At 38.6% G+C, this 13,640-nt stretch overlaps 2 protein-coding genes across 4 annotated transcripts in view; one reads left to right on the top strand and one right to left on the bottom strand.

Annotated features, from left to right (window-relative positions):
• Window positions 1-4,209, bottom strand: part of lyrm4 (LYR motif containing 4) — a 41,549-nt gene extending 37,340 nt beyond the window's left edge. For both annotated transcript variants that reach the window (XM_067577820.1, XM_067577821.1), the window contains exon 1: window positions 4,071-4,209. In XM_067577820.1, the coding sequence (XP_067433921.1) occupies window positions 4,071-4,159 (89 nt within the window). In that variant the 5' untranslated portion in view covers window positions 4,160-4,209. The remainder of the gene's footprint in view (window positions 1-4,070) is intronic.
• Window positions 4,210-4,313: 104 nt separating this feature from the next.
• The window catches only part of fars2 (phenylalanyl-tRNA synthetase 2, mitochondrial), a 142,865-nt gene continuing 133,538 nt past the window's right edge, over window positions 4,314-13,640 (top strand). The window contains exons 1-2 of one of the 2 annotated variants that reach the window (XM_067577818.1): window positions 4,314-4,418; window positions 9,319-9,508. The gene's annotated coding sequence lies outside the window, so the exon portion shown is untranslated. The remainder of the gene's footprint in view (window positions 4,419-9,318; window positions 9,509-13,640) is intronic. The other variant, XM_067577819.1, reaches the window with a different exon arrangement.

The following is a 13,640-nucleotide window of genomic DNA, read 5'->3' as shown; positions in this document are numbered from 1 at the left end:
AACAGGTTGTTTTGCTTTTAATTGTAGTATTTTTATTCAGTCATCACACATAATTAAATTATTATAAAGAGTCTAGACAGTCAACAGACTATGTATTAAATAATAACTAATCACACTTGTAACCCTTAAAAATAGATTTATAAACATTATTTTGCAAATTAAAAGCAGGCTACACATTTGATTTATATTATTATAGTTCCATAATTTAACCCAAACATTAGTGATACGCAGCTTTCTGTACGTTAAACTTACAAACATCTCTGATTCTGTTTGTACTCCTGTTTGAACATTTTCTCTTTTCTTCTCAACAAAATAATTTGACAAGAACTGCATTTCATGACTTTTGTGGTTAATAATTAATTCTTTTGCAGCTCTAACAGGTGTTAAGATACATTTTAAGCATTTCAGGCACAAAGCATGCTGCAATATATCAAAATCAACAAACTGTAGTTTATCGCAGCTTAAATGTGCTAAAAAATGAAACAAGTTTCAACTTTTAACATTCTCTGCTTTTATTTTCTGACTCAAATAATTCATGATTTTGTGATAATTTTGAATCGTTGCTTCAATTATTGCTTTAAGTGTTTCAGGTGCAATGCATGCTGGTACATGTAGGCGCATTCACATCAACATTATAATAAATAAACCGGGTTTTATGACGTGTCCTTTTTGTCTGTGCCAGGACCGAACGTGGTGGAGCGTCTCTGGGCAGCCGCTGGAATTTATTTTATTTGAACCAGCAGCAGCAGTAGAAGGAGGAAGAGGAGGAGGAGGAGGAAGAGGAGGAAGAGGAGGGGGAGGCCATTTCTCATCTGGCCCCTCAATAATTCAACACAGCGGCGGTCTGCATGAAGGCTAGCAGGGAGCTGCTGCTCTCTGATGTCTGTGTGTTGTGACACTTGAAGACGTCGTCCTGAACTCACACACACACACACACACACACACACACACACACACACACACACACACACACACACACACACACACACACACTCTCTCTCTCTTTACTACGCAGTGAGAAACACCCTCAACACACCTGTGATGACGGTGGCTGCTGCAGAACGACTGATGAAGACGAGTAAAAGACAAAGATTTGCATCACCTGAGAAAATCATACTTCTAGAGCTGCAACTAACGATGTTTTTCATGATCAAATCTGTTGATTATTTCCTCAATTAATCAATTAGTCGTTTGGTCCATAAACATTAGAAAATGTCTTGTTTCATCCACAGCTCAAAGGTATTGACTTTACTGTTACAGAGACTAAAGAAACCAGAAAATATTCATATTTAACATTTGTATCGACTCTGTTTTCAACATTCAACACTGTTTAAAATCCTCTGAACATCCACTGAGTCACTCATCACGAGTACAGAAACTACCACAGTGACAACAGGAAACAGCTTCATCATCACAACAATATCTGATGTTATTCATAGAACAAGCATCAATAACTCTGACTGGATGAAACTCGATATGCTGTAATTAAAGCAGAGAGCAGCTTCGCTACAGTAACGACACATGCAGTAAGATGAACAGATCAATACAAACTAGTTCTGAGACATAAACAGCTGCAGCTTCAGCAGATAAAACTCAATATTAATCTGATATCAGTCTCAAACTGTTCAAACAGTATCAGCTTTAACAGCAGCAGGATGAACACAGCGAGGCCTGACGGGACACGAGCGGCAGGAGGCTGCGGGTCTGAACCGCCGCCGAGTTCATGACGCAGCAGACGGACTCAGACGACCTCCGACCTCCCCGTCAAACAGCTGCGCACCTTTAATCTTTAGTCTTTAATTAGGAAATCAAACCGGGGCTGCAACTAACCGTTACTTTTATTATTGATTAATGCTTGTCGATAAAATGTCAGTAAATAGTAAACAAACAGTAACAAGTCAAACTGTTAATGTTTGATACAGAATATGATCATTAAAGAGGAATTAATTTGTCATTTTAGTCGTTGTCACTGTATCAGCTGTTTTTAGTGGTACAGTGAACAAAACAATTCATTGCCTTTAGTGTCACATTACAGTACATTTCATCGAGATAATGAGGAATTATGTTGAAAACAAACTTAAAGAAACTAAATTTGAAGCATAATTATATTAATAAGTTGATTAACGGTTAATCAGATCATGTTTATTTGTAGAGCACATTAAAAAACAACTGCAGTTAATCAGATCGGCCTCCAAAACGCAGGTGACCTACGCTCAACACGGTCCCTGAATGCCTCCTGTGTAGACACACAGGCGGAGCAGTCGCTGCTGCTGCTGCTCTGCTGTCTGTGTAGACAGATCACCTCCAGCGCTCCTGCAGTTTCACAGCACTGTTTAAAACACACATGGTGGGCGTGTCTACACTGTATCGGGACAAATATGAGTAATTTACAGATATTTTATTATATAACTATTTTGGAACAAACATTTACTCGTCAGTTTAGCGGATAGCGTTCTGATGTTTACTCACCAAACAAAAAAAATCTACATGCAGTTGGTGCTTGGCTGCTGTTAATTTAGGACGTTGTTGAGCTGCATCAAATGTTTTTACTGATTATTTATTTATAGTGTATGTAGGAGCAAATACAGTGGATTCAAACCCAGAACCTTCTTGCTGTGAAGTGACAGTTCACCAAAATATTCCGTTTACTGTCTTTTTTGTGGCATTTTTGCTTAAAAAAGTGACTAAAATGATTATTTGGTTATCAAAATAGTTGCAGATTAATATTTTGTCAATCAACTGATTGATTATTGTTGCAGGTCTAAATCAAACATCTCATGAATCCAGGAAATAAAACTCATTTGTTTATTCACTATTATTCATTCTGAAGATGAAAAGTGTGTTAAGCATTTCTGATATTTTACAACTAGTTTGGAGCCAATCGCAGTAACAGTACAGGGCTGCCACTAATGATTAATCCATAGATTCTCTCAATAAGTTGTTTGGTCTATAAAATGTCAGAAATATGTGAAAAATGTCAGCTGATCACTATTTCCCAAAGGCCAAGATTCTTCCTAAAATATCTTGTTTTGCAATGGTTTGTTTTTTTGTTATAATCTGATATTGGTTGGTGTGTATTGGTTGTATATTCGGTTAGATTTTAGTCAGCATGTAGTGATTGAATCCTTTTAATGAGCAGAGAACAGGAGGAGACACCAAAAGAGCCACTGGAGAGGTGAAGAAGAAGAAGAAGAAGAAGAAGAAGAAGAAGAAGCTATGAGACCAGGGTCAGTTTTCAAAACTGATCAAAGCATCGGAAACATACAATCTAACACATGACTGCTTCATCATCATCATCATCATCATCATCAAGTCTCGTGGTTTTTCTTTGGGTTTTACTGCTGCTGCTAAAAATAAAAACGAGGTGAAAGAGAACTCATAAATCTCATGGGGTTTATTTAGATTTCAGGTTGTGACAGTCAGCACCTGACCGGTGTTACAGCGTATCTGGTGATCCATCAGCTTCTGTGACCTGCAGTGCTGGAAGAAATACTCAAGATTCTTTACTTAAGTAGAACTATCAATACCACTGTGTAAAAAACACAAAAAAGGATTTTCACTTGTATTGGAGTATTTTTGACATTGTGATATTGACACTTTTACTTCTTCCATCACTGCAGGTCACAGGATCTAATGAGTCACCAAATACAGTGTAACACCGGAAACTTTGGTGGAGCACATTGTCTCACATCTTATATCCATTTTACCTTGACTTTACTTGAAAACTGTGCCATTATCGATTAAAATCCAAAGATTTCTGAGCTGAGCCTCCAATATTTCAAGATCCTAACAACGCCTCTGACAACAAACACATCAAAATACCGCATCATTCCCGCCACTTCACCACCTGAACCACAAACAAACGGTTTAAACAGATAAATGGATCTTTTAAGACTTCAGGTTGACATTCATCAGCTGCTTAATAACCGCTGAGTAACGGTTACGACACTGATGACGGCTGATGTAAACAGAGGAAACACGGCTGCTCCGTTAGCCTCTTTCCCGCCACTGACACGCGGTTTAAACCCGAGCAGCGGACACGTTCAGCCCGGAGCGGCTTCAGCTCTCACCTGTAGTTGTAGGACGGGAACTTGCTGCTCTCCTTCAACAGCAACTTGTACAGAGAGATCACCTGAGCTCGAGCGGACACCGCCATCATGTTGCTAACAACGCTGCTCCTAGGACCCCTAAATGACGTGTGCCCAAACTGCGCCTGCGCGGAAATACAAGTCTCCTGTGTCGGTTTCTTAATATAGAAGTTTAAAAAAATAATATATAAGTCACATCCACATGTAATATTGAATTATTGTAAAAAAAATAACAACAAAACAAATGTCAAGTTAGTTTTGAATGAGGTTTATAATCATATATACATACAGGCACGTTTCTGTCGACTTGACAGCAACTGACAGCAAGAGGTGAGTTATGCATGCTGGTTTTGTTCCACTTAAATGCCAGTTTATACATGAACGATACGTTTTAATGAATGAATGATAATATGAGGCTTTAGCGCCTTATTCCAGCACACAAACCGGCAGTATGTCGGATCCCACCAGCGATTTATTTCCCTCTAAAATGCTCCTGTTATTGATCAGCATGTAGCACGATGCTACAAACACAACAGGCAGCTGCAGCTCTAAACTGAGCTTGTTTTAAAGTGTTATAATGAGATAAAGGAGACAGTATACACACACAAAGCTCATCACACCTCAGAACATCTTTAAAAAAGTGCATTAAGGCACGTGGTGCTGCTATTACTGTGTGCACGTGTGTAAAACCTCAGTATGACCTTCCTGCAGAGGTGGAGGAAGTACTCAGATCATTAACTGCAGTAAAAGTACCAGTATAGTAATGTAAAATACTCCATTACATGTAAAAGTCCTGCATGAAAAATCCTACTGCAGTAAAAGTACATATGAGCTTGATGTAGTTAAAGTATTGCAGTAAAAGTACATAAGTATTATGAGCTTGATGTAGTTAAAGTATTGCAGTAAAAGTACATAAGTATTATGAGCTTGATGTAGTTAAAGTATTGCAGTAAAAGTAGTGGTTTGGTCCCTCTGACTGATATATTATTATATATGACATCATTAGATTATTAATAGTGAAGCATCAGTGTTAGAGCAGCATGTTACTGTTGTAGCTGCTGGAGGTGGAGCTAGTTTACACTACTTTATATACAGTTAGCTAGTTTAGTCCAGTGGTTCCCAACCTAGGGGTCGGGCCCCTCCAAAGGGTCAGCAGATAAATCTGAGGGGTGGTGAGATGATTAATGGGAGAGGAAAGAAGAAAAAACAAAGTTCTGATACACAAATCTGTTATCAGTTTTTGGACTTTTTCTCTAATCTTTGATTTTTGCTGAAATATTGGATCATTTGAACATTTATTGAAATGAAAGCATGTGAGAAGTTTAGAGGGAAAAATCACTATTTGGTGGAGCTGTTAACAACTCATAGACATGTGAAATGTGACCCCGACTACACACTGCTTTTTGTAAGACGTCAAAAGACAAAAAGGTTGGAAACCACTGGTTTCATCTTTAACAATGTGTTGTATTTTAAAAGCTTGTTATATTATCCATTGTGTCAAATCTTCATCTGAAAAGTAACTAAAGCTGTCAAATAAATGTAGTGGAGTAGAAAGTACAATATTTCCCTCTGTACTACTACAATATATATAGTACATATTTTGTAGTATAAGAGTTCTATCAGTAGACTATAAGAGTGTGAATCTGCAGAGAAAATCAGTTCACTTGGCCTGAGATCGATGGATATATTTTTGTTATTATTGATATTATTTCTCCTTTTAAGACAAACTTATATGATGACTTTGGAAAAACATTCTCACACATAAGAAATAGCTCATCTGACAACAGACAATGACTCGACAGCTGATTAGCTTTAGGTTTAGTAGTGATACACACAACTAGCAGCACCTCTAATAATAAATGATCTGTCTGAGTTGTGGAGGAAGTTTAATCTGTTCTGACAACAAGGTCAGGATGCCCACAATGCAACAGTTTTCCATGAATCATTTGGGGATTTTAAGAATCTCCCATTTTGCAAGTTTTTGCTTCATATTATCTGTTACTGACAACTAGCTCACCAGGCTAATGCTAACGTGTTATCACTGTTATTAGTCTTTGGAGCCGTTTCTAAACAAACTAACGTGACCAAACTCTTCATGATGAAGGAACATGTGACCCAGTGCAGCGATGTGACTCACTGACGTGTTTTTAATCAGATATATCAGCTTTGATACACACAGGATACTGGTTAGTAGATCAGTTCGTTGTTGGTTTGGATCCAAACATGAAGACAAATATAGAAAATCAGCAGAATGATCCTTTAAATTACATTTGAAAATATACAACCCGAGCCTGAAGCTTTACGCAAAAAAAACGAGCCAGTCAGGATGCTGAACTCTGACCTTTAACCATCATAATGAAATACTTAAACCCAACTCTAGACTGAGCCTAACCCCCTAACCCCAGCCCCAACCTTAACATTAACCCTCAAACCGTCCTCACAAAGATAGATATAGAAGTACACACACACACACACACACACACATATCAGCTGATATCAGAAATCCTGATGTGGGAAAGAAACACTTGCTGAATTGACTTGAATGACAGAGTAATTCAGTGTGTTTGTGTGTGTATGTGTGTGTGTGTGTGTGTGTGTTTATGTGTGTGTGTGTGTATATGTGTGTATGTGTGTGTGTGTGTGCACTATGCTCTTTAGCAGTGGATGTGCAAAAGGTCAGAGGCAGAGACGCATCCTGTTTGTTGATGTCCTGCTGTCTTTGAGTGTAAAGGTCAATTGCACTGCTGTGTGTGTGTGTGTGTGTGTGTGTGTGTGTGTGTGTGTTTACATTTGTGTGTCTATAAGCGTTCAGGTACATGCTGATGTGGACCGATGTGTGTTTAGTGTGCGTGTTTGTTGGTAAAAACCCAATTGATAACATTGATTGTCTGCTGCACTGGTTCAATGAGGCTGTGTTTGGCGTGTGTGTGTGTGTGTGTGTGTGTGTGTGTGTGTGTGTGTGTGTGTGTGTGTGTATGTGTATGTGTGTGTGTGTGTGTGTGTATTTCAGTCTGAATTAGATCCTGACAGTGAGGACATTTTTTTTTGTTCAGGCTGTTCAAGTTTTAAGATTTGGTTTCAGGTTTAAAGGACACATATTCTGCACATTTCCAGCTCTATATTTATATTCTGGGGCTCTACTGGAATATCTTTGCATGATTTCCAGTTAAAAACTCCTTATTTATCTTCTACTGGTCCTTTATGCAGCCCCTCAGTTCAGCCTCTGTCTGAAACAGGCCGTTTTAGCTCCTGTCTCTTTAAGGCCCCGCCTCCTGATGAGCCCACTCTGTTCTGATTGGTCACCTTTCAGGAAGCTTCCTCCGGCTCCGGAGGCTACGTAAACAAACTATAGTAGCAGGATTTCACTTCTTTTTCTCCTTCTTTACTCCAAATGTCAACTTCTCAAATCCATCCGTACATGTTGGAGCTGAACAACACATGGAAACACCTTAGCAACCACCTTAGCAACCAAGGCTACTGAATGGACGGCTGTTTTATGAGCATGTGTGATGAGCCGATGTCAACTCGTCTGCAAAGTAGAAGAAAAATGAAGTGTTCAGAGCAGGTTGAAGCCCTGGGTTTTGACTTGCAGGCAACATTTCTACATACGTTCACCTCAAGTTTTGGAACTTTGACCATGTTTAACATCATAACAGGATATAAATAACAGAAAACCATAAAAAGCTGAACGTGAACCTCATAATATTAAAATCAGATTTAGGTTAGAGGTGGGAGAATGAGTTCTGTCTATGTAAGTCTCTGAGAGGACAGCAGTAGAAGTGTGTGTGTGTGTGTGTGTGTGTGTGTGTGTGTGTGTGTGTGTGTGTGTGTGTGTGTCCCTGCAGAGCCAGCTGACTGATGGACGGCTCTGCAGGAGCGACAGATCAATAAAGGAGGATTTCCTTCAGTCCCAGCTGACTGGACCAACTCTCTGTGTCTCATTGGAGCTTTCAGTGTGAATCCTGCAGATCAGCAGACGCTGCTGTCAGTGATGCTTTCATCCAGCGTCACGTCAAATGATTAAACACTTTACAGGGCAGATATTCAACTAACATCTTATCTACTGTCAACAATTCAAATGAAACTGAAATCTCACCTTTCAATAACGACTCATCACAGCTTCCAGAAGTTTCCACCAATATTCTCTAAAAATTAGTATTAAAAGAAATCTGAAACAAAGTTACATAACCTTGTTAATGTTAAACTGAAACTAAATTATTATTAAACAGCCTCAAACGTCTTGTTTTATCCACAACTCAAAGATCTTCAGTTTACTGTCGCAGAGACTAAAGAAACCAGAAAATATTCACATTTAAGAAGCTGAAATCAGAGAATTTGGACTTTTTTTTTTCTTTAAAAATGACTGAAAACGATGAATCTATTGTCTAAAAAGTAGGTGATTCATTGAATATTTGGCAACTGAAAGGAAGGATGTGTGATGATGTCGTTCAAAGGAAGAGCTGACGAAGTTCTTATTTTGTAGACGTTTATTAGACGATGGCCATCGGGTCCATTCCATGTATAAAGATGGTCTGGGCACCGTACCCCTGTCGGTGCATAGCTTATATAGGGTTGCACATCTGTATCTTATCACATGAATAACATAGGTTCTCCATGGGCACTAATTCAGTTGGGAGCCATCCAATCAAGTGGTTAACAGCTACCTCACAACATATTATGTATCATTACATACCACATCTGGAACAGTTCCAAACTTGACCATAAACCCATTATTTGTATTTAAAGGTCCCCCCAAGAAGGGCTCTATCATATTACCTAAAATGACATGCAGATTATGGAATATTTAGGTCACATGTCCAACATCCAAAATCAGTAAGATACATAGGGTCAGATAAAAGTCATACTAACAGCAACTAATCAATTAATCGACTAGTCGTTGCAGCTCTTAACTATTTTAGTCATTTTTTTTGAAGTAAAATTGATAAATATTTGCTGGTTGCAGCTTCTTAAATGTGAGTTTGATGCCTTTTATCTTTGAGTTTCAGACATTTTATAGACAAAAGGAATACTAGATGAATAGATAACTGATAATAACTAATCATTAATTATGGCTCTATTCTGTTGTGAACATGATTATTGATGACAGAGCGTTTCTCTGTGTGGATGAAGCGAGAGGTGATCTGATATGTTTCTTCTCTCTTTGAATCACCGCTGTGAGCTGCAGATTGAGTTTTTTCTGTCTCCGTCTCTTTCTTCCCGCTGGATCAAGACCTCTGATGTTCATCTCATCGACCGTTTCCTCCCGTGTTCAAACCTGCGGAAGAATCCGTCTGGTTCAGTCTGTGACCCGAACCTGATCCATCATCCATCCATCCATCCATCCATCCATCCATCCTGCACCTCGTCCTCCTCTCCGCATCAGCTTCTCTTCTGCACCGCTGCTCGTTCCACAGACTGAGGTAGGTGTGTGTGTGTGTGTGTGTGTGTGTGTGTGTGTTGTTGTGTGCTGAAGGAGTCTTTGTGTCACTGTTGGTCCTTCATGGCTGTTTGAGCTCCATAAAAAATGTATTTCCCAATTAATCGTGATTTTTACCGATTCTTTAAATCCAGAGGTTGATCTTTGTATTTGTGCCTCATCATGTGTGCATCTGCACTAAATGTTCTGTTTGAACAGAGCTGCATGACGTGTAAAACGTTTACTTTCTAATAATCAAACTATAACAACCTGCACAACAAGCAGCGATGGAAGAAGAACTCAGATCTTTTACTTTAGTAAAAATATCAACACCGCGATGTAAAAATACTTCATTAAGAGTAAAAGTCCTGCATTTAAATTCCTACTGAGGTAAAAGTTCAGGAGATATTGTGTCTGATTATAAGATGTGAAGCTGTTGAAGTCGACTGAAGTGTATTCAGTGTTCAGTTCCTGATGAAACACGGTTAATAAAATGATCCATCAGTTTATATGATCATAAGATCAGCTGGAGAACTCAGTGAGTTATCTGCTGTTAACACACTGATCACTGAGCTGCAGCTGTGTGGGATAATATTTATGTTTATAATTAAACATAATGATGAAAACCTCGCAGGTGTTGCAGGTCTTCTGTTGTTCTTATAAAAATAAAGACGTCATGTTTTTAGTCTTTTTACCTGAAGAAAAGATCCTTGGTTCATATTTTTTAATGAAATGTGTTTATAAATCAGCTCATAATGAACTTTTTACACTGTTTTATATTTAAAAGAAACAAAAATGTTGCTCATTTGTTGAATGTGGAAGAAATTTAAGTTCCCAGGATAAACTAGGAAGAGATTTCTGCAGTAGTGGAAAACTATCAGGAACATTTCAGACACACACAGGCTCATAAAATGAGTTAAAAAGTCTCATCACGTGTTTTTGTTTCCTTTAATAACAGATATCTGCTGATATTGAGTCTGATACTTATATTTATCTACTGTTGATTAAACCTCTAACTGATACAATGAAGTGAAACTGTCGTAGATACATTTGAACATTTAAATTATTGATCTGATATAAATGAAAGTTTTAACAGGAGAATGTGACCCGATCCTCTAGAGATAAGACGTCTCACTCTGTCGGAGTTGTTGGAACCGCTCTGGTTGTACAGTAATGGTACAGAGTGGAGCGTCTGACCTCACAAATCATCTTTGTTCAAGTTCAGACGCACAGAATTAATTAGTGACAGCTGATAGTGGTTATTTTAGCCGATAACGATCTGTTAAACTGCGCCCAGATCAGCTTCGGCCATCTTGACTCTCCGTGAAACATCCCTCCATGATTAATATGTTAATGATGCTGGTGCACGTGCAAAAACAGCAGCGTTTTTAATTGTTAGTGAATTTTATACGTGTGACCTCCACGTTTAGGTGTCGTGGTGTTTTTTTTTAGCTTTATTTGCTGTTTAATGTCACACTCAGGCTGAAAAAACCCCAGATGTAAACAAACCCGGGCTTCTGCTTTAATTGGCAAAAAAATGTAAATATATTGTAAATGAGCCTTTTGATGCTTTGATGTGTCGGTGAGAAGCTGGAAAAAGTCCAAATGAAAGGGCTGCAGCAGCGGCCGGACTGAAGGGAACATCTGTGTGCTGAGGATTCATAATGTTTATGGTGACAAAGTTAGAGCTGCAGAGGGTCAGCCATTCACATCTGCAGATCAATACAAATCAAATCATCCACAGCAAGAAAGCACAAACTTTATTACCTCAGCTTTGATCTCCGCTTCAGTCCTGGACTTTTTTTTTTTTTTTTTTTCCCTTTCACATTTTTGGCAGCTTTTATCCTCCGTACCTGCAGCTAAACCAGGATGTTGCATCAAAATGTGGCCGTCTATATAATCAGGAAACCTCCCTGCTTTTGTAATGAGACTCTCTCTCTCTCTCTCTCTCTCTCTCTCTCACACACTCTCTCTCTCATATATTAGTAGTGGAAGTCCGCCTGTAGTCTAAATTAACCCAGCTGCTTGTTTCCCCTCCATCAACCGAGGGATGGAGGGATGATGGATGAAGAGATGGAGGGAGGAGAGGAGATCAGAGCCGCAGCCTTCATTAGCTTTCATTAATAACACGGAGGCCCCGTCCGCGTCCGGTCCTCTGCTTCTGCCTTCGCCTGTAATTAACCGCCGCCGTAGATTCCAGCGTCTCATCGTGCTGCTCGCCGCCGTTTCTCTGCAGCTCGCTCATCTTTGACTTTATGTTTGTTTACTCTCAACCTTGAGAGGATGTGTTTGGAAAATTACAACACTTGCCTTTGTTTAGGAGCGATGAATAGTAAACAGGTGTTTTACTAGACCGCAGCGCTTTGTTTGTTTCAGTATTATTACTCCATATTGATAAAGCAAAAAACAGAAAACCATAAAATCATCACATTCACAAGATGGAACCAGCAAATATTTGACATTTTTGCTTAAAAAAAGCAGAAAAATAGATCATATGGATATAAAAACAGTTGCTGATTAATCAACTAATCGATTAATTGACTAATCGTTGCAGCTCTACTCTTTGCTCCTTTTTTGTAGGGCTGCAGCTGACAGTTATTTTTATTATCAATTAATCAATTATTTTCTTGAAGGCCTCGTTGCTTTGTGTGTCTTTTTAGATTGTTGTTATTTATTTATGTATTTATTATAATTCTATGTTGTTTTTTAAGCTTATCGCCTTTCTAGCGCTGCAACTAATCATTATGTTCATTATCAATTAATCTATTGAGTGCTCGTTTAGTCGTTTGGTTTATAAAATATCTCCTCTCGTCCTGATTAACAACCACAACCCAAAATAAGTGAAATAAGTGGACATGTGAGAAGTTAAACAACACAAACAGTGATATCTATCTGAAGAAGTTAGAGAATAATAATAAAAAGAAAAGCAGTGCAGCAGTGCATCATGATTTACTGCCTTTTTTAAAATTCATTAGTGCTTAATTTGAATAATAAAACAGTAAAACCTGACTGGGATTAAAGTGATTTAACTGACTAACAGCTGCTTTCAGTGGCGTCACGTTGACATCAGTACACGTTACGTCTGTCGGCTTCTCCACACGGAGCTGATATCACCGCAGTGACTAAACGCTGAGACAAAACAGAATCACGACATCAAACTTACTTAATACAGCGACAACAGTCCGACTCAGAGCCAGCTGTCAATCACAGCTGTCAATCAACGACCACACAGCAGACGTCAAAGCTGCTATAAGTCTTCAAATCTTATTAACGGAGCAATAATTTCCTAAATGACCACCAGCACACTTATTAGAGGGTCTGAATTTAGAGATTGAGACCAGAATGACTCAGTTGGAGCAGCTAGCGGCCGTCGGTGGAATTTCAAGATGCTTCAGACTGAAGACGTGAAGCTGCTGGTTGATTCAGACACAAACAGCATTAAGGCTCCTTCACTCTGATTTCAGGCTTTCTGAGATGAACGTTGACAATCATGAGATTGACATCATGTTTGGTCGTTAATCGTTGGGGTCTGAACTGTTGGTCTCACGAAACAAAACATTCGAATACGTCTCTGTGAGCTGTTGGAAATTAAAGCCGCCATTTTTTTTTCTTTTTTTCTGACACCTCGTAGAGTTTACATTTCAAAACAAACTTAATATAAAATTCTAGTGATTACTTATCAGGCTGTTTATGGTGAAGCCTCTGAGTACATTTCTGAATTGTTGTGTCCTTGTAGTAATTTAAAGTCTCTTTAGTGTTTACTGAATGTTCCCAGAACTGCACGTAAGCTGAAGTTATATCAAGTATTTGTCCCTAAACTCTGGAATAATTTACTTCTTATTATTAGATCATCTGTGTCAACTGATGCTCTTCTGATTTGTTGTTTTTGTTTTAGTTGATTATAAGAGTTTCAAGTGTGAGTTTCAGCTCCTCAACAACACAGTAAGGAAATAAAAATTAAAATACTAAAAGCAATAGTAATAGATTAGAGTATAAACATGATATAATTCAAAGGTAACAGTCTGTAACATGAGCAGAAGTAACGACGCGGCCTCGCATGCTAGCTGTATTAGCGACAGGAAGTGCTAGCATTTGTTTTGCTGTCAGTGAAGACAAATTAGCTGCTGAGCTAATTG

This window comes from Thunnus thynnus, chromosome 21 (assembly GCF_963924715.1).
Source record: "Thunnus thynnus chromosome 21, fThuThy2.1, whole genome shotgun sequence".
NCBI lineage: Eukaryota > Metazoa > Chordata > Actinopteri > Scombriformes > Scombridae > Thunnus > Thunnus thynnus.
This window is presented reverse-complemented; position numbering and strand designations above follow the sequence as displayed.